Source organism: Belonocnema kinseyi, chromosome 6 (assembly GCF_010883055.1).
Source record: "Belonocnema kinseyi isolate 2016_QV_RU_SX_M_011 chromosome 6, B_treatae_v1, whole genome shotgun sequence".
NCBI lineage: Eukaryota > Metazoa > Arthropoda > Insecta > Hymenoptera > Cynipidae > Belonocnema > Belonocnema kinseyi.
Genome location: NC_046662.1, coordinates 76,746,819 through 76,768,992, shown reverse-complemented (window position 1 = coordinate 76,768,992; position 22,174 = coordinate 76,746,819). Strand labels below are relative to the sequence as shown.

The 22,174-nt window shown below is 31.0% G+C and overlaps 1 protein-coding gene across 1 annotated transcript in view; it reads right to left on the bottom strand.

Moving 5' to 3' along the window:
* Window positions 1–22,174, bottom strand: part of LOC117174699 (trace amine-associated receptor 9) — a 123,951-nt gene that overhangs the window by 97,087 nt on the left and 4,690 nt on the right. The window contains exons 2-3 of the mRNA XM_033364007.1: window positions 17,157–17,282; window positions 1,172–1,288 (exon numbers count right to left, since the gene is read on the bottom strand). Coding sequence (XP_033219898.1) covers window positions 1,172–1,288; window positions 17,157–17,282 — 243 coding nt within the window. The remainder of the gene's footprint in view (window positions 1–1,171; window positions 1,289–17,156; window positions 17,283–22,174) is intronic.

The following is a 22,174-nucleotide window of genomic DNA, read 5'->3' as shown; positions in this document are numbered from 1 at the left end:
AAATGTATTTATTTGTCTGTGCTAACTTGTGTAGCCTAATTTATTGAATTGATTTTTTCCAAACTTTAATAATAATTCTGTAGTAACATATCATCGATAAGTTTTGCAAGAGATCTTGATATATTGAATAGCTTAAAAGATCTTTGAGAAATTTATCGGGAATCTGCTACTAGTGACTACTCATTAGATGTCATTTGGTTCAATAGATTAGGATGCAATGGTGACCACAGGTTTAAAATTGGTTGCTTTTATGTTTTTTGTATTCCACATTATCTAAAGCATTAACATGTATTTAAGTTTAAAAATATTTTTCACGGCTTATTAGTCAGATAAAATTTGTTTTTTAAATCGTTTCAGAATTGTTATATCACCATTTTTGTTATCCTCGGCGGCGCGGACTTTCACTACCACCGCGAATCTTGATATGTTAAATTCTCAAAAAATTCCTTAGAATATTTGATCGCTGCGCAGAAAAAATAAATTTTCATTTATAACAAAGAAACGGTATCAACATTCACTGAAACATAATTGAGCAATAAGTGGTTAATATTGAGCAATACGAATATTAAAACCATTTAAACTGTTTTTGATTGTTTACATTGGTCAAGAGATTTTACATAGTTAAAGTTAAAAATTATTTTATAAGAAAATGACCCGAAACAAAAGTGAATCCCTAGTTTATTTGTGTGATATAACTATTAACATAGAAGATATATTCTTTGAAATATCAGGAAAATTATTGAAAATATAGCTTCACTCGGTTTGTTACTAACGGCCCTAGTGTGAAATGTCATCCCATTTATGAAAATACGTGTTGCAGAGCGAGACTAATCTGTCGAGACAAGAGAAGCACCGGAACCGAGCGATTAGTTGGCACTGAATTCAGTTCGGGAGAACCGTAAAACCATAAATTCGACTCATAAAACATGGGATCTTGCCAAATGTTTAATATCTAGATTCTAGGTGAAGGAATCTCAAAATAAATAAATAAAAATGATTATCCATATTATAGTACATCTCATTTTTACATGTTCCAATTTTCCCTGAAGAAGTAATTTATCTGACTTTTAAATATTATGATTTTTTTCAATATTTAGAGAATAAGTTAATTTTAAAAATAAAATATTATTCTGACAAATGTAATTAGATTACCTTTATTATTGCATCTTACCTTTCTTGTAGAATGTCTATGATAACGATGAGGGTGTAACATACACACGTAACGATCAATCGCCATGCAAACCAGAATTACAGCACTTTGTTGAGTAAGAGCCCCTCTGAGTAGTGCCTAAACCAAAAGTTAACATTTTAATTAACTGTAAAATTGTAGTAACTTCCTTTTTAGGATTTCTTTAGGCCTGATATAGACCGCAATATATTTATTTTTTATTTTTGTATTTAACAGTATTTCCAGAATTTAAAAACTGTACAATAATATCCTAACTCACTATTATGGCCATTACAACGTTAGTATAAAATATTATCGGGAATTCTGTTTAGACATATAATGATTTTCCTATACTCAATATCTTATCATTGCTTCGTGAGTCATGAAACATTATTATAGAAAATCATTAGGGGCCGTTTAAAAACTTCGTTTTGCCATCTTGAATACATTTTCCAGTTCTTCTCTTCATCGTCACAGATTATCACACAAAGCTTAAATCCTCAGGCTGACGCCACAAGCACATAGACTGCCAACCCATATTGAGGTCAAAATTTGCTTGTTCGATTTAATTTCATAAACGCCTACAATTAAAACATAAATCCGACTAATATAATATTTGTTAAAAACTCATATTCCACAATTCTAGCCCTTAAAACATGGTTTAGAATTTATTATCAAATTCTTAAGATTTCAAATTGAAACATATTGAATTTTCAACTAAATATTTGAATTTCCAATAAAAAAAAATAATTTTCTACGAAAGGAAATCAATTTAAAAAAGAAGAGTTTTTGATATTTTTGAGCTAAAAAGTCGAATATTTTAGAAAATAGTTAACTTTTACATCCAAAAGTAAGTAAGCCTTTGAAACATTTTAAGGTATTTTTAGAGGATTCTAAAGATTTCTAAACATTTTTAAACATTTCGAGATATTGTAAGAGATTCCAGAGGATTTAAAAAGATTTCCAAAATGTTAGGGGACCTCCAAAGACTTTAAGAGATTTCTAGAGATCTTTGGAATAGAAATGAAATGAAAATCCAAACCAAAATTTAAAACCAATTTTCTATTCATAAAATAAGTATTGATTCAAGAAAAATAAGAGTCCAAAGTTTGGACCATTGCTTCGAAGTATTTTCAAAATTTTCAACGAATTTCTATAGAACTTAAGGAAAATATTGATTTTTATTTTCGAAACTATATAAAAAGGGTAAATAATGTTGAAGGATTTTAGCGATTTTAAGATATTTTAAATGAAAATGAGAAATTTTAAGAGATTTCAAAAATTGTAGGGGGTTTGTAAAACTGTAGAGTTTTGAATGATAAACAGGGTGAATTTGTTAACTTAAAACTTTTGATTCATAATAATTTTTCATTAAATGCCTATTTTTTTAAATAAAATAAAACTCTTCTATAGTGCCGATTTTGGGGCTGACGGTGGGTGACGACTAACTCATTATAGCCCGCTTCGCTTTTGTTTGTTCACGCCTGAGGGGTCCTGAGTGACAAACGCAGACCCCGCGCACTCCGCGCATCACCTATTGCACCTACCTAGGACTGAGCATCGATTTTCAGAAGGGCTATAAAAGGGAGGGATATTGAAGGGTTTCTCTGTATCTGAAAGTTTCAAGGTAAAAAAATCACCCTGTATATACACATACAGGTTGGACACGCTCGGGCTTACATACATGGAGAGTTGAATGCTACTCGAATTGCACAATAGCAGGTGAGAAACCATTATAAAGGGGTATTTTCATATCTCGCGCCTTAAAAGTTGCATTAGGATCGGCCATTTGGCCAAGTCCGTGCATTTTCCGATCAAGTTTATGATAGTTTCCATGGTTGCGTTCGAAACTTCAAACGGTTATGTTCAGATTCATCCGTTCGCCCTAATCGCTGTCAGTAAATGTAGGTAATGTCAATTTAAAGTTTAAGCATGTAATATTTTATTTAGTTTATTTGAAACATATCCTTTCTATTCATAACATACCTTTTTATGCAGTAAAAATAAGCGTTAAACACCATTCACTCTTGGCCCACTGGAAGCGCAGAATATTATTACTATTTTATAGTATTTGTCAATCAGCAGCGATTCTAAAATGTTATTGGCACAGAAAAAAAAGACGTTTACTTCTCAGTTCACATGTCCCACTTCATTATTAATTAAACACTTTTATTATTTGTAATTACTATATAACACATAACCTCTATAGTTTTGAAACTTGTATTCGTTTGAAGTTTCGAACGCAGCCATGAAAACTATCATAAACTTGATCTGAAGATGCACGGACTTGACCGAATGGCCGATCCGAATGAAACTTTAAAGGTGCAAAATATGAAAATACCCCTGTATAATGGCTTCTCCCCTGCTGTTGTGCAATTCGGGTAGTATTCAACTCGCCATGTATGTAGGACCCACCGTGTCCACCCTGTATCTTGAAAAATAGGCACTCTATGAAAAAATGTTATGAATCAAAAGTTTCAAGTTAAAAAAATCACCCTGTATAATGATTTATAACTGTGTCTAAGATTATTTGTAATGGTTTATTAGTCAGGCAACATTTTTTATTGAAATCGTTTCAGAATTGCTATACACCTATTTTTGTTTTCCTCGGCGGCGCGGGGTTTCGCTACCGCTAATTTTGATATGAACATGAGACGATAATATTTGAGCGATATTCTCGAATGGACGAGCGACAGCATCGACATTATCGAATATAATATAGCATTAATCTTTCAATACAGAATTTGAAAATGCAGTCATTTTATATTCATGCAGATAATAATTTGTTTGAATTAAATCATTCTAATGTATAATTGATTTTATTTAATCATATAAAAAGACTGCAGAAGATTTAAAAAGTAAAAAGAAAAAGTTTAAGTAAGTTTGAAATATATTTAGAATTTTTGGAAAGATTAAAAAAAAATGTTTAGCTTATGAAGTTTTATAAATAAAAATAGAATCTGCGTTTTTGAAGATTTCGAATAAAGAAGGCTTTGAAAAGAGTGAAAAATAATTAAAAACTTGAAAATGTTTAAAAAAATTAAATATAAAATATAGATTTTTGAAAATATTAAATACAAATTTTAGAAGCTTTTCACAAATTCTGAATATTTTGAAGAATATAAAAAACTGTCTTTAGATTACTAGCCAAGTTTATAAAATATATCTTATTTAAGAAAATTAATTTCAAAAGAAAATTTTAAAAAATTTCCAAAATGGCAAACAAAAAATTTACAAGATTTTATAGCAATTTTAAAAAACATTCTGAATTGAAAAAAAAATTACAAATAATTTGAATAATTTCAAAATATATTTTTGAATTTTAGAAATTTTGAAGATGTTAATAATATTTTACAGAATTAACAAACAATATAAATTGTTTTTAATTTCTTCGAAACGTCTGAAATTTTCCTAATGTACACAACAATTGAGACTCCGGATTTAAAATTTTTAAAGGACATGTCCGGAGGTGAAAGTTTATTGCGCACCTCTTTTTTCCTTAGAAAAAAAGTTGTGATTTTGGTAGTTTTCGAAATAAAGCCAAAAAACTGACTTTTTTGAAAAAGTCGATCTTAATACGCTTTTCACTTCAACTCGTGCAAATATTTCGATCTGAAACTTTTCAAAAAACTTCATTACATCTTTCTTCACATTTTTGTGGTAAGGTTTATTAGCCTGCTCAAAATTCCCTTGCTAAACGAAACGCTGGAAGTTACAAATGCTCGATTCGCACCGAGCATCAGAAAAAAAATTAATAACAATTTTTGAAAAATTACAACTTTTTGTCTAGGAAAAAAGATGCGCAATAAACTTACATGTCCGGATACCATTTCTTACAATTTTTTTACATTTCTGGAGAAATCTACAACATTCAAAAGTCTTTTTTATTTCTCTGAAGAATCTTGGAAAAATTATATTTATTTAAATCCTTAAACAAAGGAATAATATTTTTTTTAATTCTCAGATCTCAGAATCTAAATGTAGCTCGAATGAATGTTGGAAACATTTTAAAAAATAAATAATTATTCTAAATTGTTATTCATTATTAAAAATCAATGCAAAAATCTACACGCGTACATAGCGCGCGATTAATGCTGGCAGTACTACCAAATTATTGAATCGTAAGGGGTCACTTTATGTTCCAACAGCTTCGAATATTGGAAAATCACTTTGCCAGCATATTCCAAACGTGTTTACACAGAAAAAACTAAGAATAAAATTGGTTACAGGACATTTTTTGGAGCGATAAAGTTTTGTTTAGCGAACTTCGCGTCTCTCAAAAAACATGTGTTTGTCATGGGAAAAAAAAGAAAGTTTAACCGTGTAAAGTTTATCCTGTGAAGTTAATTTTTGTTGCAGAGAATATTTCGTCGAAAATCGATGTAAAGCTTATCTTCTGTTTTTTCCGTGTAGGAACAAATTTATGCAACAACAAAAAATTAGATTTTTTCAACCCGTCACACGGTGTGAACCCCTTAAGGACGCAATCGATAATTTTAAATTAATTCTTCTTATTTTAGCTTAAGAACTCATAAGAAAAAATCTAATAGCTTCATAAAAAAGATAGTACTTTTATTATAATTATATATTTTATTATAATTATATATATAATTATATATTATATATTCAGGGTTTATCATACGAGCCGATATGATATTTAAGGTAGTCTGGCTATTGGATCGATCACATAAAAAATCATTAAAATTAGTTGTTTTTCTATGGAGAAATATATCCTATATCACATAATGCTTTTTCATGGACCCTTTTCAGGTTAAAATTTGAATTATCACTGTTTAAAGTCGTGTCAAAAAACATTGGATCTTATGGAGAGGCTTTTCGCGGGCTCCAAAAATGGTTAATTTTGGCATTAAACACGTTGAATATTGTTAGGCAAACTTTTTTTGAGACAGAAAATATAATGTAAAATTTTAATTACTGTTCATTTATAATTGCTTCCAGGATATTTGAGCTTAATTTTAGCATAATGTAGCCTAGAATAAAAAATGTAGCTAGAATCGAGTCAAATCAATATTTAAATTTACATTTTATTATTATTTAAAAAACAGCAACAAAATTTGATACCTAATTCAGTAATGGATATGCTGGCCAAATTATGTATTTAATTAAAAATTTACGAAAAACATTGGACATAGCATTGACTAGCTTTCTGATTAGCCCGATTACTTCAACAAAAAAATACACAAGAAGTTTGCTACTAAATTTATTTTCAATTCAATTGACATGTATCAAAAAATTTGAAATCCTCGTGCACCACTAGTATTAAGGGATTTTCAAGAAAGTTTAAATCATTTTAATCAATGCCAATTAAAGCAAAATCCTGTTATACAAAACAAGAATCCAACGAAAAAATTTGGACCACAAGGAATAAACGAAAACCAAAAAAACCCTATTGTAATCTGAAAAAAACAACCCCCCCTCCAAAAAAAAAACAAAAACAAAAAAAAACAAATAAAATAAAATAAAATTTTCGGAAAAAAATAAAAAACAGGAAAGAAAAATGAGAAGGCAGCCAACCACATCCCCTTCCTTCTCTTTTTCTTTCTTTCGTCTTTTCTATTTTTATGACCATCAAATTACAATAAAATAAAAATAAAAAACATAAATAAATAAATTTGCATTACCAACGTTTCGGTAATCGTACAGTACCCTTATCAAGGCTAAAAATTTTTTTTTTATTATTTTAACCTTGATAAGGGTACTGTACGAGTACCGAAACGTTGGTAATGCAAATTTATTTATTTATGTTTTTTATTTTTATTTTATTGTAATTTGATGGTCATAAAAATAGAAACGACGAAAGAAAGAAAAAGAGAAGGAAGGGGATGTGGTTGGCTGCCTTCTCATTTTTCTTTCCTCTTTTTTATTTTTTTCCGAAAATTTTATTTTATTTTTGTTTTTTTTTGTTTTTGTTTGGGGGGGGGGTGTTTTTTCAGATTAAAATAGGGTTTTTTTGGTTTTCGTTTATTCGTTGTGGTCTAAATTTGGTCGTTGGATTCTTGTTTTGTATAACAGGATTTTGCATCAATTTGATTGTTGGACGTTAAATAGGATTTTTAATTTGGATTTTCGTCTAATTTAAATTTCGTAAATTTTGAATGCCAATTAAGTTTTAAACGATTTTAAAGATATTAATGATAATCTATGAAATCTGATGGAATCCCAATCAATCTTGCCATATTACAATTTAGTGTACACCAAAAATCGGAGTTAATCGATTAATCGATTTGCATAGACCAGCCGAATCGCTTGGACTATAATGTTACCTTAATCAAGGTTTCAAACGTGGTAATACTCGGTAGATTGTAGAGAATAACCTTATGGTAAATAATTTGATTGTCTCTCATGGACAGGGTAACTCGATTCAAATCAAGATATGCCACATTGCAATACAATATCAGAAAAGAGAATCCCTATTCGCATATAACTTACGCCGTATTGATTTTTCCAATCAAATCCAACCAACCTTGTAATCGATCATTTTTTAATTGAATATCCTTCAAAGAATTGTTACCCTGATTGCTATTAAGCAACGTGAAAATGGAGCCTCAGTTAAATGAATAATTGGCACTTTTTCAATTTTTTGTTGAATCGAGGGAATTTCGTGTACGAAAGGGGTTATAAAATATAATATTGATCGTATAAGGGGTTACGAAATGTAACGCAGTTACAAATATGGCCCTTATTTTTTTATTTGATCAAGGAAATAGTACAAAAGTTCATAAAATGATGAATTTTTAGTTGATATATTTTTTATCTTTTGAAAACCTAACTTAATTTTTATCCTTTTGATGAAAAAATAATTTTCTACATTTAACCTTATTTAAAAAATTATTTAGAAGAAATTTGTGACAATTTTGTTCAATAAGAAATATGGAGATATCAAGGTTAACCATCGTTGATTTAGCTACACATTTTTTCAATGCGTAGAATGTTCTTTTTTCGTAACGTACCTAGAATTTAATTTAGTCTTATTTTCTCGTCGAAAATTTCGCTCAAAAATACAATGAGACAGATCAGTCCACATCAAAAAAAAATTGGAACTTTTTTCAACAATATTTCCGTGACGAGCCGTAGTTATTTCTAGCAAACTTTTAACTTTACTTTACCCAGACTTAATGCGATAAAAAAGTACTAGACGTCTGGACTACACATGATTTGGACCAAAGAAAAAACTTTAATTTATTTTATTTTATTGAGAAATAAAAATTTTGATCCATAATAACTCCAAAAATAGTATATATAGGGATGAATCGATGAAGATTAATAATAAATGTATATGCTTAAATATGCTGTACATTCTCTGATATTTTCTCAACCTCAATCTAAGTAATCCGCGAATTTTGACCCATAATTACCCAAAGTTGACGCAGTAATTATATATTGATGCTTTTTCATAAAGATATAAGATTTATTTTCTTTTTGGCCGTTGTTTTTCTTCATCGAGCTTTTAACTTGGAACCTTAAACGTATAATACACCTTATGTTAGTACACTTGAGAGAATGCGTACTGAAATTCATAGTGGCAGATGGCACAAAATCAGTAACGTTGGTTGTATCCGTGAAGAGGCAAGAGGTTACTATGGAGACTGTTGGCACAGTTTCAAGAAAAAAGCGCTGATAATCTGAAGTACTGGAGATAATCTGGCCTTATTTGTTAGCTGAAGACCTTCACCTCCTGCTTCTCTCGTTAATGAACTCAAGCCGACCTTTACTTTATATAAAAATTGCAAGGCAACTTTTCGATATTCATAATTTGTATCCCCCTTGTACAATAATGGTTTATTATTAAAGCAGTTTAGAAAAAAATTAATAATACATTGTTAAACGAGTGGAGAAACTAGGAGGTCCCCAACGAGCAGGAAGTTGCCGCGCGAGCAAAGCGAGCGCAGTAACTATGCGTTTTTAAAATCGACTAGTCTTCCACTTAGTTAACATATTAATTTATTTAAATTTTGGTTTCTTTATCCAATGGTTAATACATAGTTTACTTAATTGTTAGGGGTTATGTTTTTCCGCCCGAGTTGAGTCCTGGCATTGAGGTTAAAAATATAATATTTCCAAACTTCCCGTCTCTAGTGTGGAAAAATAATTTTTATCGCAATGACTCATCATCGATCGTGGAATCGCTCAATTTTGCTGATTCGCTTTAGGGTCCCAAAATCGCATGTCCCGCTCTTATAAGAGGTATCGGAAAGTTAGATGTGGTTACTGCTAGGTGAGTTATTCAAACTGAGGTCAACTTTCTGTGGTGAATCGCAGATATCTTCGGCAGAGTGCATTAGAGGCAGCACGTTACACGCCTCTGAACACGGAAAGTTTACATCAGCTTAGAGTAATCAGCTGACTATTACCCGGTTGGAACTATTACCTGAAATGTTTCATTCCCTTCAGTTTTTCTGTGTACCGAGGGAAGGTTCTATTATCCGAGATCGAGATAAAATTCTTTGCATTTTCAATATTTTTCCAAGTATACTTAATTTTTTAATTTACAAACTTAACTGACACTCATTTGATGACTTTCGCTATAAAAAAATATTCAAGTTTGAACGTTACAAGAAATCAACTTTTTCCTCGATAAAGGGTTCTTCCGCGGTAATTGATTCCATTACCATACAGTATCAACATATCCCAGGTTCACAATAATCCTTAATATAAAAAAAATTATTGGATAAATAATTTCTCTTCAGTTATTTGATTATAAATATAAAATGTATATTGCCTTTCGGTCAGTGTTTTGGATGTGCGCTGAAGCAATTGTGATCAAAAATGAATTGACCACTGGACAGATCGCAGTCAGTGATATCAGCTTAAAAATAGATCATTAATATAAACAATACTGTAGCTAGACACATAATCTAATTAAAATATCTTAATTGGCAAATTCCTAGTGTTGACGTTCAAACAATCAAACAAGTTGTATACATATGTTTGGAAACCTCAAATGAACAGTGGCATACCATTAGGGGGTAAGGGACATTTTTGATAAAATGAAATACACATTGTTTTTAAAAGACTTTTTCTTAATTGCTTTTTTATCATAGTAATTGAGTGTGTGTCAAGACATAAAGAGGAGGACGCGCGATATGTAGCTTATCTCCCAAGTTAGTTTGCATGCCATTTTACAGAAAAATAATTGTTTTTCGCTATATTTCATAAGTTTTCCTAATATAATTTCCATTCCTACAGTTTCATGAAGAATTGAAATGGCTAAAAGTTACTTATATACATTAAAATCGATGTAAATAAGAATCTGTTCTAATATTATTTGAAGGCGAGAATATAGTCGAATGCTAACCTTAATTTTCGTATTTCATTGATTTTTTTTTGTCTGATTCAATTTTTTTCAATTTAAAATTAAAACTTTTTTTCTTTTTAGAAAATCCCCTTTTACATTTTTTGTTGAGAATTCATTTTTTTGAAGATTCATCATTTTAGGTGCGAATTGATTGATTTCGTTCAAAACTTATCTATTTCATTTTTGGGGGATATTTGATCTCTTTTATTTAAAAATTGAATTATTTTATTAGAAATACAACTTTTTACATTAAACATTCAGCTGTTCTATTGAAAATTTAATTATCTTTTAAACAATTTAACTATTTCGTTTAAGATTTACATTTTTTGGTAGAAAATCTAACTGTTTTCTTGATAATTCGTCCTTTCGGATTGAAATTCGATATTTTATGGTAGAAAAGTCATACTTTTTTAGTTCCACATTCATTTTTCTTTGTGAAAAGTAAACTGCTTCGTTAAAACCCAATTGTTTTTAAAAGTTAAAGTTTAATATATTTTTCATTAAAAATTTGAAAACTTGGTTTAAAATTCATAAACTTTATTTAAAAGAATTGATTCCGCAATTATTCCAACACAAGCAAACAAAACATGAATTTCTTTCTTTTATTGAAATCCATTTTTTTTTAATTAAAGAATGTTTTTCCTGAATGTACTCTATTTCCCCTGTTTTGAGGGTATTTTTGGCTACGGAATCTGCTGTTGCTACTGAAAGTTTCTAAGATAGATTACAACAAAAATTTCTTTTGCATTATCATTATTGATCTCCTACGTTTCAGGTTGTTCTTATATCTGAAAGACAAAGGTACAATGGTCAGGAAAAATGATAAATTGGGCAGAGAAAAGTCAAGAAAAGTCAGAGAAGTTTGAGATTGGAATTTTCTAGCAATATTTTTAATACTGCAATCTATTGAATCCAGATTTTAAGGCGGATGATAACTAGGACAGGAAATTCGTCGGGGGTTTGAATTACAGAAGACATACTAATTTCCAGAAGACACATGAATAAGATCCTATAGGCGTAGGTGGTACTTGAAAATCAAGAAATACGTGGCCACAAATCACTGTTTCTGGCTCCGGGAGTCGCCAAGATTATCGCCAGGAACCCGATAACGTCTCACCGACTCGTGGAATGAGTGCCGGAAGTAACTGGAGTTCCTGACGGCAATTTCCTCCTAGCAAGTGCTTCACCAAGAGGGGCTCGATCCCGATCTCACGCGAATCCGGGAAAGAAGATTCACACAGAAATAAGAGGTACAAGAAGGGACACTTTATCAGCGAATCCGAATACCTTTACTTTAGAAATAATCATTTTGTATGACTTTCTGTCTTTTAGTTAGGGGCTATACATAAATTACATAACAAAATTGTTTGAACGCCCCCGCATAGTTTTGTTCAAATATTCTCAACCATGTCTTATTAAATATAATTTAGGAACCTACTACCCGAAATATCTGAATTATAATTCCTTTTTAAGGTATCATAGCCCCGGGCACAAAACCTTGTACACTGGAACCGCGTTTATGTCCGCTGTCCGAGAAAGTAAGCACTCACTTATATCTTCCCGGGAGAGGATCTCACCAATATTGCTCTGCGAAGGGGAAACGGCCGCGCTGCACGCTGATCGGCTTATTTGTCACGTGGTACTACGAGGTGGTGGATGCCAAGCGGATATAAACGAGAGTTATGGCAGGGTAATAAGCGCGAGAAGATATAAGTGAGAGGGAATATAAACGCGGTTCCAATCTAGTTTCGTTCGGGTATCCGACCGTTTACCGAACTTTTCGCAAAGAGCGGAAGTAAAAGAAGATGATGGAAGGGGGTTTAAGGGGTGAGGAATTAATGGGAAATGAAAGAATGAGAAGTCAGGCAAAATAAGGGAGGGCAAGTCGTGGAAGTGTTGGGAAATAAGGATAGTGGAAGTAGGGAAAGTAATAGAATAGGAAGTAGGGAAAATGAGTAAATGGGAAGTCGCAAGAGTGGCTTGTGTGTTGTGAGGAGGAATAGGAGACGTGCGGGAAATAAGGGAGGGGTAGTATCGGATGTTAGGCGGGTATTAAGGAAGTGAGTGTAGGATGCGTGAGGCGAAATGTATCTAGGAAAATAGGAGAAGTGGAATGAAATGAGTGAAGGGAAATGTGATGTAGGGAAGTAGGGGTAGTAAGGTGATAGCTCGGAAAGTAAGGGGAGAGGGGAGAGATAAGGAAGAAGTTTGGGAAGGGAGACGAAGCGATGGTTGAAGTTTGGGAACAGGAAGTAGGGGGAGCAGGGGAACGTAGAGGGAGTATGGGGAATGTAGAGGGTAGGGGATGGATGGTATTAGAGGTGGCGTTTTTAAAGATTTAATTAACTTTTTAATAATAACGTTCAACAAATTCCATTTTTGTAAGCACAAGACACCTACACTTTGACTCATATTTTTACTTAACAAATCATGTTCATGTATCTAAAAAATTATATGAATTTCCAAAAAATCATTTATCGCCTTCATTTTTACTATTCGCAATTGAATGTGCTGTTAAAAAGCTTAAAATTTTAAGATTTTTCAACTGTAAATCGTTGGAATTGAACTATGTATTCCAAAAAATAACGTCCAAAAATACGTCTTTTAAAACTATAAATATTCTAAATAAATGGCTTTTTGATTTTGAATCTTAAGCATTGAAAAAATTTAACATGCAAATCATTGAAATTGAAGAATTTTCAATTTTGAATATTAAAACTTAAACTATTAAAAAAACAGTCAACATTAAATACTTTTAAAATATAAATCTTGGAAATTGAATAATTTTCAATATCGAAAGTTCAGAATTGAATAGTCTTCACTTTTGATCTTCAAAATCATCGAAATTTAAGAATTTTTATTCAAATTTGTTTAAACCTACACGAGTCGAAATATGGGGCCTACTTTGACGCTCTAAGTGGAAGTATTGTGCCTACTTTACGTCTGTTTATTCTACTAGCTCCTACGTGGCCACTCCTAAAGATATTTTCATTCTATTTTGCTTCTGTATAAGCTTCAGCCCCTGCATTGAAGGTCTTGCTTCTATATTTTGAGTTTTACTTGTGTCTCCTTTAAAGCTCTATATTCTCCGTACAATTTTTAAATTCTATTTTAAAGCTCTTAAATTTTAACCCACAAAACATGGGGCGTCGTGGCCGCGACGCCTGCATCCTCGTGACAGTTACTTTGTTGTTTTCTCTAAAATTCTATCACCACAGTTTGTGAAAGCAACCGTTCGATTGGCTTTAAATTATAAATATCAGGGGCGGGCCCAGAAAAATATGTGGGGGGGGGTCAAAAAAAATATATATATATCCCATACATAGCTTAGCGGCATCGGCATCGGCCTTTAATACAAAATGCCTAAAGTTTCGGAGGGCGAGGTTGACCGACTTAACACATCCTCTGGATCCGCCACTGGTAAATATTAAAGTGATAACATTGAAATGGCTTCAAGAGGAAAGAAGTTTGCCCTAATCTGGAGGCTGCAAGCAAAAGAAAAAATGCAAAGCAACGCTAAGATTTTAAAGATACTTATAAAGAACCCAGATCCAAAACCCCCCTAAAAAAGGTATCAAACACACGAGAAGAAACGTCAAAAGAAAAAGGTAAAAAAGATACAAATCTTTTGTGTTGACTTTTTTCGATACCCCAAAAAATAACTTCAAATTAGTTACCACAGATTTTGAAGAAACAGATTTTCCCTTCACATAATTTTCTTTTGAATTGAAGAATCACAAAATTGAATGATTTCAAATTTCAAATTTAGAAAATAGGGCAATGTCAAAACCTTAAAAATTGAATATTTTAAGATTAGATCATTGAAAATTATCTATACATGAGAGCGTTCAAAATTAAATAATTAAAAACTGCAAACTTTTGAATTTGAACAATTATAAATTCAAAGCGATCAAGATTTGACAATTTAATATTGAAAACTAAATTGAATCCTTCAAAGTTGAAGCTTCTGAAATTCTAGAATTTAAAATTGTTATTACCGAATGAAATTATAATTTGAACTTCAAACTAATTAGGCGAATTGTTATAAAATCAATGAATAAATTGAATTACACTAAGCAAACTTTCAAATTAAATAATAATTTAAAATGGGAAACATTAAAAATGAAAAAAATTTCTACTCCAGAACCTTAAAAGTTCAAGAATTCAAACTTAATTTTAAACTGACAAAATTCATATTCACCAAAAACTGTGATATTAAAACTTTTTATAATCAAAGCCTTTCAAATTTTAATTATTTGTGTCAAATTCAAATCACATAAAAACTAATATTTTTTTACTTGCTAATTAAACTTTACCAAATTCAACCAATTTTCTTCATATTTTGAAAACATGAAAAAGTATAATTTCCTTTAAAAAGCAACATATTTCGCTATCAAGAAATTCTGCGATTTCAAGTGTAGGTCCCTGCTGATTTCAAATGGATTCGGTCAGCGATGATTGTTATTCGTACGTTATTCTTAAAGAAAACTGACGCTGATTACGTTTACTTGTAACCACAGATCGCCGATGGTTATAAATATACACGAAAGATTTGGATGTAACATGTACTTAAAATAAAAAATTGTTTCTTCAAAACGTCATATTTTTAAAATAATTTATTTAGATATGCCGAGGGGTGTTATTGTGTAATTACAAAATGTTTAAGTGATAAAAAAGATTTTAACGAATTTCAAAATAATTTAGCGGGACTTTAAAATTCTTTTAAATTAAAAAAGATTAAAGTTTATAAATGAATTTCAAAAGATTTCAAGTAATTTTTAAGAATTTAAAAAAGATTTTAGAAGAATTCCAATAAGTACAAGAATTTTCTAGAAATTTTAAAGCCTTTAAAATATTTTTTATGAATTCAAGAGATTTTGAGTAATTTTAAGGGATTTTGTGGCATTTCCATCAATTTAATATAGATTAAAAAGTCTGTAAACGAATTTAAAATATTACAAAGCATTTCAAATAATTTTTAAAAAATTCAAAATAGTTTAAGGATCTTTATGTAATTTAAAATTATTTTTATGTATTTAAAGAGATTTTCAGGAGTTTCAAGGAGATTAACGGGAGTGATTTGATTACAAAAATTATTTTAAAAAGTTCAATATATTTGTAATGAATTTAAATGATTTTAATTAATTTTGAAGAATTTTTAAGGAATTTGGTGGAATTTAAATGAGTTTTAAGATTTTGAAGTAATTTTAAAATATAAAGAATGTTCTTGAATTCTATAAAGTCTGTTAAATCTTTTTAAATCTTCGGAAATTTGTGGTAATCCTTTAAAATCTATTAAATTTCTGAAAATATATATTGAATTTTTTTAATTCTTGTTAAACACATAAAATATATAATAATAATTTGTAATATTACTAAAATCTTAGTACATATATTATTATAAGCGTAGCAATAATTTTTACAGAATGGGTCACAAAAATTTGCAGACGGCCTTGCACAGCTGTAGGTTATATTTCAGATTTCTTTTCATACTTCAAGCTAGGCTAGCCGAGAGTGATTGTGTAGTAGTATATAATTGTGTGCCTAAACATCTGAGCAAATATTAGAGTATAATAGTAATAATATAATAATACAAAAGAATATTTTTTTGTGACGAAAAATTGGTTATAATTTCATAGTTTCGGGACTAGTTCAACGCAATGTAAAACAAAGACGATTTTAACTTTTATTAAACTACCTAGCGTATCTTATACTATGGGATTAGTTATATGAAATTGCCTATTTACTAGGGACGAGAAGGTAATATCCTCTACTTTACAACCTTAGCCCCTACAAATATTAGTGTGGCGAGTGTCAAAGTAGGGCCTATATGTCGACTAGATTATAGAGTCTTTATTTGCAAATCCTAGAAATTAAAGAATTCTTTTCATAAATCTTGAAATGAAGTACAAATTTTTTAAAATAATTAAAAATTACATAACTTTCAAGAATAAATCTTAAAAATTGAATGATTTTCAATTCAATATTTTCAACATTCATAAGTTTTGAATTGTCACTCTTGAAATTTGTAGAGTTTCGAATTCTTAATATTTAAAATTACATCTTTCTAAATGATACAAGCTAAAAAACTATAAACATTGAAATTCAAAAATGTTTAGCGAATTTCAAGTTGTAAATCTCATTGGCAATAATTGAAAATCAGCTCTCACCAATCTCTAAAGAATTTTTTCCAGAGTAAAAATTGTTTAGAGAGAAAAATATTTTTTCATACAGGGTAGGGCTGCTCAAATAAAAGTAAAATATAACTTTGTCAGTGATATTCGACAGAATGATTAAACGAGAATTACATTTTATCTAATTAAATAATAATTTCAATCCGAATGTAGCTGCTCATTTAAATTTATGTTAAACTGATGTAAAATCCGTACCTCATATTGTATTCATTTCCCTGAAGGTAGCGATAAAAAATATGAAATGGATTTCAAGCTTCCTGTCAAATTATACAGCACGATTTTCAAAATGAGCAATAAATCGGTGCCACTTTCTGATGGATGAATGCATTTATTGAGCGTGAATTTTAATTCGTAGGCAACTGCTTGCTCTTGGATCGTATGTCGTGCAATATTTAAATTTGAAACACTGACGTCGGTTGCTTGTCAAGCTCGGATTCAGTATTCATAAGAGTTTTTCATCTAGAGAAAAAAGGATTACCTGAATTTGACAGACGACCTCACCGTACGGCCAGCAACCATAAACTGCCGGAAGGAAGCCGAAAGGAGTCACCAGAAGTCCGATAGCAAGGTCGTTACTCGCTAAACTAGTTAGGAGATATCTTGGCTGAAAATAAAAAAAAAATTTTTAACTTTTCATGACTTTTTGGACACCGTCTTTAGACCAGAAATTTAATTTGTTATATAGTCCTAAAATATTGAGGAAACTTGGAAACTACCTATACGATTATACGTTATTGATCAAAACTAATTTTGCTTCGGATTTGAATGTGTTCCCATTGCAAATAAATTCTTGAGTTTAAGTTAGAATATAAGGTTGTCATCATGCATGATGCTAGGGATAATAACAATTTTTCTTGATTTTTTAAAATTCTAAACTTTAAAAAAAGTTTATTTCGATGCGAGAAGCCAAATTGGCGGATTTCTTACTGCTAGTGTGAAGACCCAACATGAACTTGAAGGCTAGACGAAGCCGAGCTCAAGAGTGAGTACTCCGCCTTCGCATGGACAGGGAGTCCCCACGCGTGAGACCTCGTGTATTAAATAATATTAGTATTTAGAAATCACAATGGAAACCCCGAGAGTGCCTAGAAGTAAATGTAAAAGTAGTGAAAGGCACAAGTAGTAAAATTAGCAAGAAAAGTGTTCGCTAACCATGGAGAGCATTTTGCTCACCAGTAAAAGCATTTTGCTCTCCGATTTTGGGTATTTTGTTTATCGCCTTCGCGCACGATGCGGAATAACCCATTTTTGATGTTTGTAAACGCTGGCCAAGCGAGGTTTTTGCATCTTGTGTTAAGAAAATTTTTATTATTTGTTTAATTTTTATACTTAATTTTCTTTCTTATAAATTTAGGTTCTTTTATGTTACGGTTCTCATAAACTGACTTTCTCGGTCACTTTACTAGATATAGATGAGGTCAAAATAACAGTAAAAAATCGAACTTTCTATTATTTAAATCTCCGGAAAACTATACTAGAATATGAAATAAACTCGTGATCTTTATGAACGATTAGTTGTGTTGTCTGTTACGCTTGCGCATTTCGTTTTAAAATTGCTTTCCAGGACTGGCGGAATCATTCCTTTACTTTATCATGATTTTAAACTCGACAAACCGATTCAAAAATTTCTCCTAAATTCTAATATTCAAAAATTTCAGCGAATTTTTGGAAATTTTCTGATATTTGACCAAAGATTTCCTAAATTTCGGGCAAATTTGTTCTTTTCGTTTGTCAAGTCCAAAATTCCATGCATTTGTCACAAAGAATGTCGTCTGCAACATGTGCTGGAAGTTAGCAATCGGTCGAGTCCACATCATGAGATTAAGGGAATTTTCGTGTCGGAATGGGATTTGGCTCTAGCTCAAGATATATGAATGTTTGGTAGCAAAAAAATCCAGTTAAATTTTAACTTCTCGGCTTCTGGATTTATGGATTTCAAGATATGAACATTAAAAAATAAAAAATAAAAATGGAAAACGGGTTTCCCAAGACACGTCACTTTTTTATTTTCTCGTCAGAGAAAGGTACAAGTGTGCAATATTAGCACTGAAATTATTGGAGTGGGGTTTCCAGTCGTTTTCGATAAAAAATTCAAACTTCAATTCTTGTATGGCTCAATAGGGCCAAAAATGGTATGCACAAATTGACTTTCAAACCACAAGTTTCATCAGATTTGAATTTTTTTTAATTGAAATAAATATAATTCTGCAAACATCGTTTGCATCTGATTTTTTAAAAATATTCTTAGTACTTTTTTTATTTCATAAACAAAATGACAGCAAAAAAAATGATGATAAAGAATAGCGTTAGTTATAATATATTTACAATTAAAATAATTTGAAAATATTTTCTATTTAACCATAATTTCTTAATTAGGTATGTTAAACCTATTATTGAACAATAATTACAACGTAAGTTACAGTCGTTTGCTTAAAAAAGTGTATTTATTTATTTACAAATATCTGGAAAGGATAATTGTTTATCAAATTTGTTTGCTACTTAAAAAAATATTTATTAATATCCATTAATCTAATTTACAGAGCCCTTTATCAATATAATGTAATTTAATCGTTAAACTTAAGAGGTCAAACTCTGCGAATTACCATGAAATTATTATAATTCCCTTCTTGGTTTAAAATACATTAAACACATTTTTAAAGTTTTACATTTATACCGCAATATGTATTTACAGTTAGTTTATTGATTCTGAATTTTCTTGAATGAATCCCAATATACAATGATGCTTGCAGAATTTTATTATTTCTATCTGACGGAAATTTTGTTTGATGTAAAACGTGTTTTTACTTTTTTTCAAAGAATCTTCAACAATTTTCATTACTTTATTTTTGCACTTAAAACTTTATCTTTAAAAAACTAAAATCAGACGTTGAAAATCCAAAACGGTCTTTAGAACCAATTATTTACCAATTAATAAGTTTTCCAAAAACTCAAAGTCCTATATCTCCGTCATTTTTTCAATTGTTCAAAAAATATTTTTTGGGATTTTTCCACTACTAAACAATCATATATTCTGATTAAGAGCCCAACTGAACTTTCAAACGAAAATTCCCAGGACTAGATGACGTGGACTTCACCAATTTTAATACTTGCGAAGTTTCAAGTACTGTCCATCGACTCTAGAGTTCTTAAATGCCCAAGAATTTATCTTGAGCAAATGCTCTCAAGAATATGCTCAGCATTTAAGCTGGAAATGGCATTTATAGAGCATTTAAGAGTACTTAAATTATTTACTTTTTAACAAATATATATAATAATTACTATATATATTTTTACAAAAACATTCTAAAGTGAAATGAACATCTACTTTTTCAAATTATAGAGTTCCTACAGATCAGGTAATTTTTTGAATATTATGTTTTCTAGTCGAAAATGAATTGCTTAATTGAAAATTTAACGCGTACATGTTTAATTCAGAATTTCTCTTCATTATATCAAAATACAAATATTTCATTTAAAATTCGCGCATTGTATTGAATATTTAAATTTTTGGAAGAATATTTAAGCTTCTTGTTCTTTTTTATTCATAATGTGTCCCCTAAGGGTTTACATGACTTCTATTCCTTACAATCTTTCTGTTTATACCTATATTTCTTTTACAATCTTATCCTTTCTATATATAAAATTATTTACAACTATTTACATAAAGTCTTATATCTAGTTTCTTATTTCTATTTCCTGCGATAGCGCAATTTAGGACTTATTAGCAAACGAGTGAGCGAGCGAACGAAAGCGAGAGTGAAAGCGGGAGAGAGAGCATGTGAACGCAAACGCATCTCAGTCTACTTAACTTTTACGTTACCATTACTTAACATTTTTACGCTTCTAATTTAAGCGACTTCCGTTTCCTTTTTCTTTCATTTCTTTATACTTACATTTACCTTTTTCACGTTCATTCTTCCATTCTCTCTCATTCGCTCCTCTAGCACCCTCCAACTCCTTCATCCATTCTTCTTCTAATACATCTTCCCCTAGAATCTTAACCACATTTTCTTGTCAGCTTCCTTTATCTTCTATTCCTCACCTACATCCTTCCCATACATGCTCCCATGTTTCCTCCTCCCATTTACATATTCTACACTTTCTGTTCTCTTCTTCTTCCCAGTTCACCCCCTCCCTTACCTCATTTCCCAATCTAAATCTTGCTATTCTGGTCCAACTTCTCTTTCCCCATCCCTTTTCTAAAAACTTTGGCAACCTTTCCTTTTTTATAATCTTATACCATTTATTGTATTTCGATTCCTCAATCTCCCCCATCTTTCTATTAATTGTCTTTCCCTCTCCCTTTTTTCAATTCTCCATAGTCCCGTCTTCTATTTTTTTATAATTAAAGAACTCCCTCCTTTCTTCTTCTTATCTCGTTAATTCGATCGCCCTCCCTCTCCTCTCTTCTACCTCCATCAAACACTTTTTCTCTAACTCCACTCCCTTTCCCTCCCACAACTTCGTCTCAAATTTCCATGCCCTCTTTCCCGCTTTAACACTTAACTTATCCCTTTGTGCTTCTTCTCTCACCATATATCCTAGCGTCCTCCAGTCTGCCCCTAGTGTCCCTAGTGTCAATATCTTTCCGTTCTTTTCATCCCCATATCTCTGCTCCATAACGTAATACCGGCCATACCAACGTAACCAATAACCACATTCTCCTTCTCCAATTTTTTTAATCTTCGTTTTCCAATTCCCCATATCTGTTTCATTACCCCTCAGCTTTTTATCTTTTCTCTTATATGAGCTGTGTGACCTCCATTCGTTTGCAAGACATATCCCAAACATTTTTACTCCTTGACTTCTTCTAACTTTATTCCTTTCCATCTCCCTGTCCATTCTTTCTTCCTTCCCCCTCCTTTTCTAAACCTGATTATCTTTGTCTTTTCTACATTTACTTTCAGATTTTTCCCATCTAAGTATTTCTGTAATCCTGTAATTAATCCCGCCATCCCTTCATCATCCTCTGCCATCAACACTATGTCGCCTGCGTATGCCAGTGTATATATCTTTTCCTTCCTTATTCTAACTCCTCTCCAACCCTTTCGCCTTATTTCTTCTGTCAAGTCTGATATTAATAAATCAAATAAAAGTGGGTACAGAGGACACCCTTGTCTCACACCTCTCACCAACTGGAAACTATCCCTTACTTGCTCTCCTACCTCTACCCTGCTTTTTGTCTCTCTAAAAATTTCTGGTACTCTCTTTAGTGATCCCTCTCTTATCCCCTTTTTTATTATAACTTTTTTTATTTCTCCTCGGTCTAATGAGTCAAACGCCGCCTTTAAGTCCACGAACATTGCTATCACTGCCCTTTTTTCACTTTTAATACTCTTATTTACTAGATAGTTCATAACATATATGTTGTCCATTACCCCCATTCCTTTTCTAAACCTTGTCTGATTCGGTGACTCGATCTTTTTTTCTTAAACTTCTATCTTCAATCTCTCCGACAAAATAGTTACATATACTTTATACAGTGTTGGCATCAAC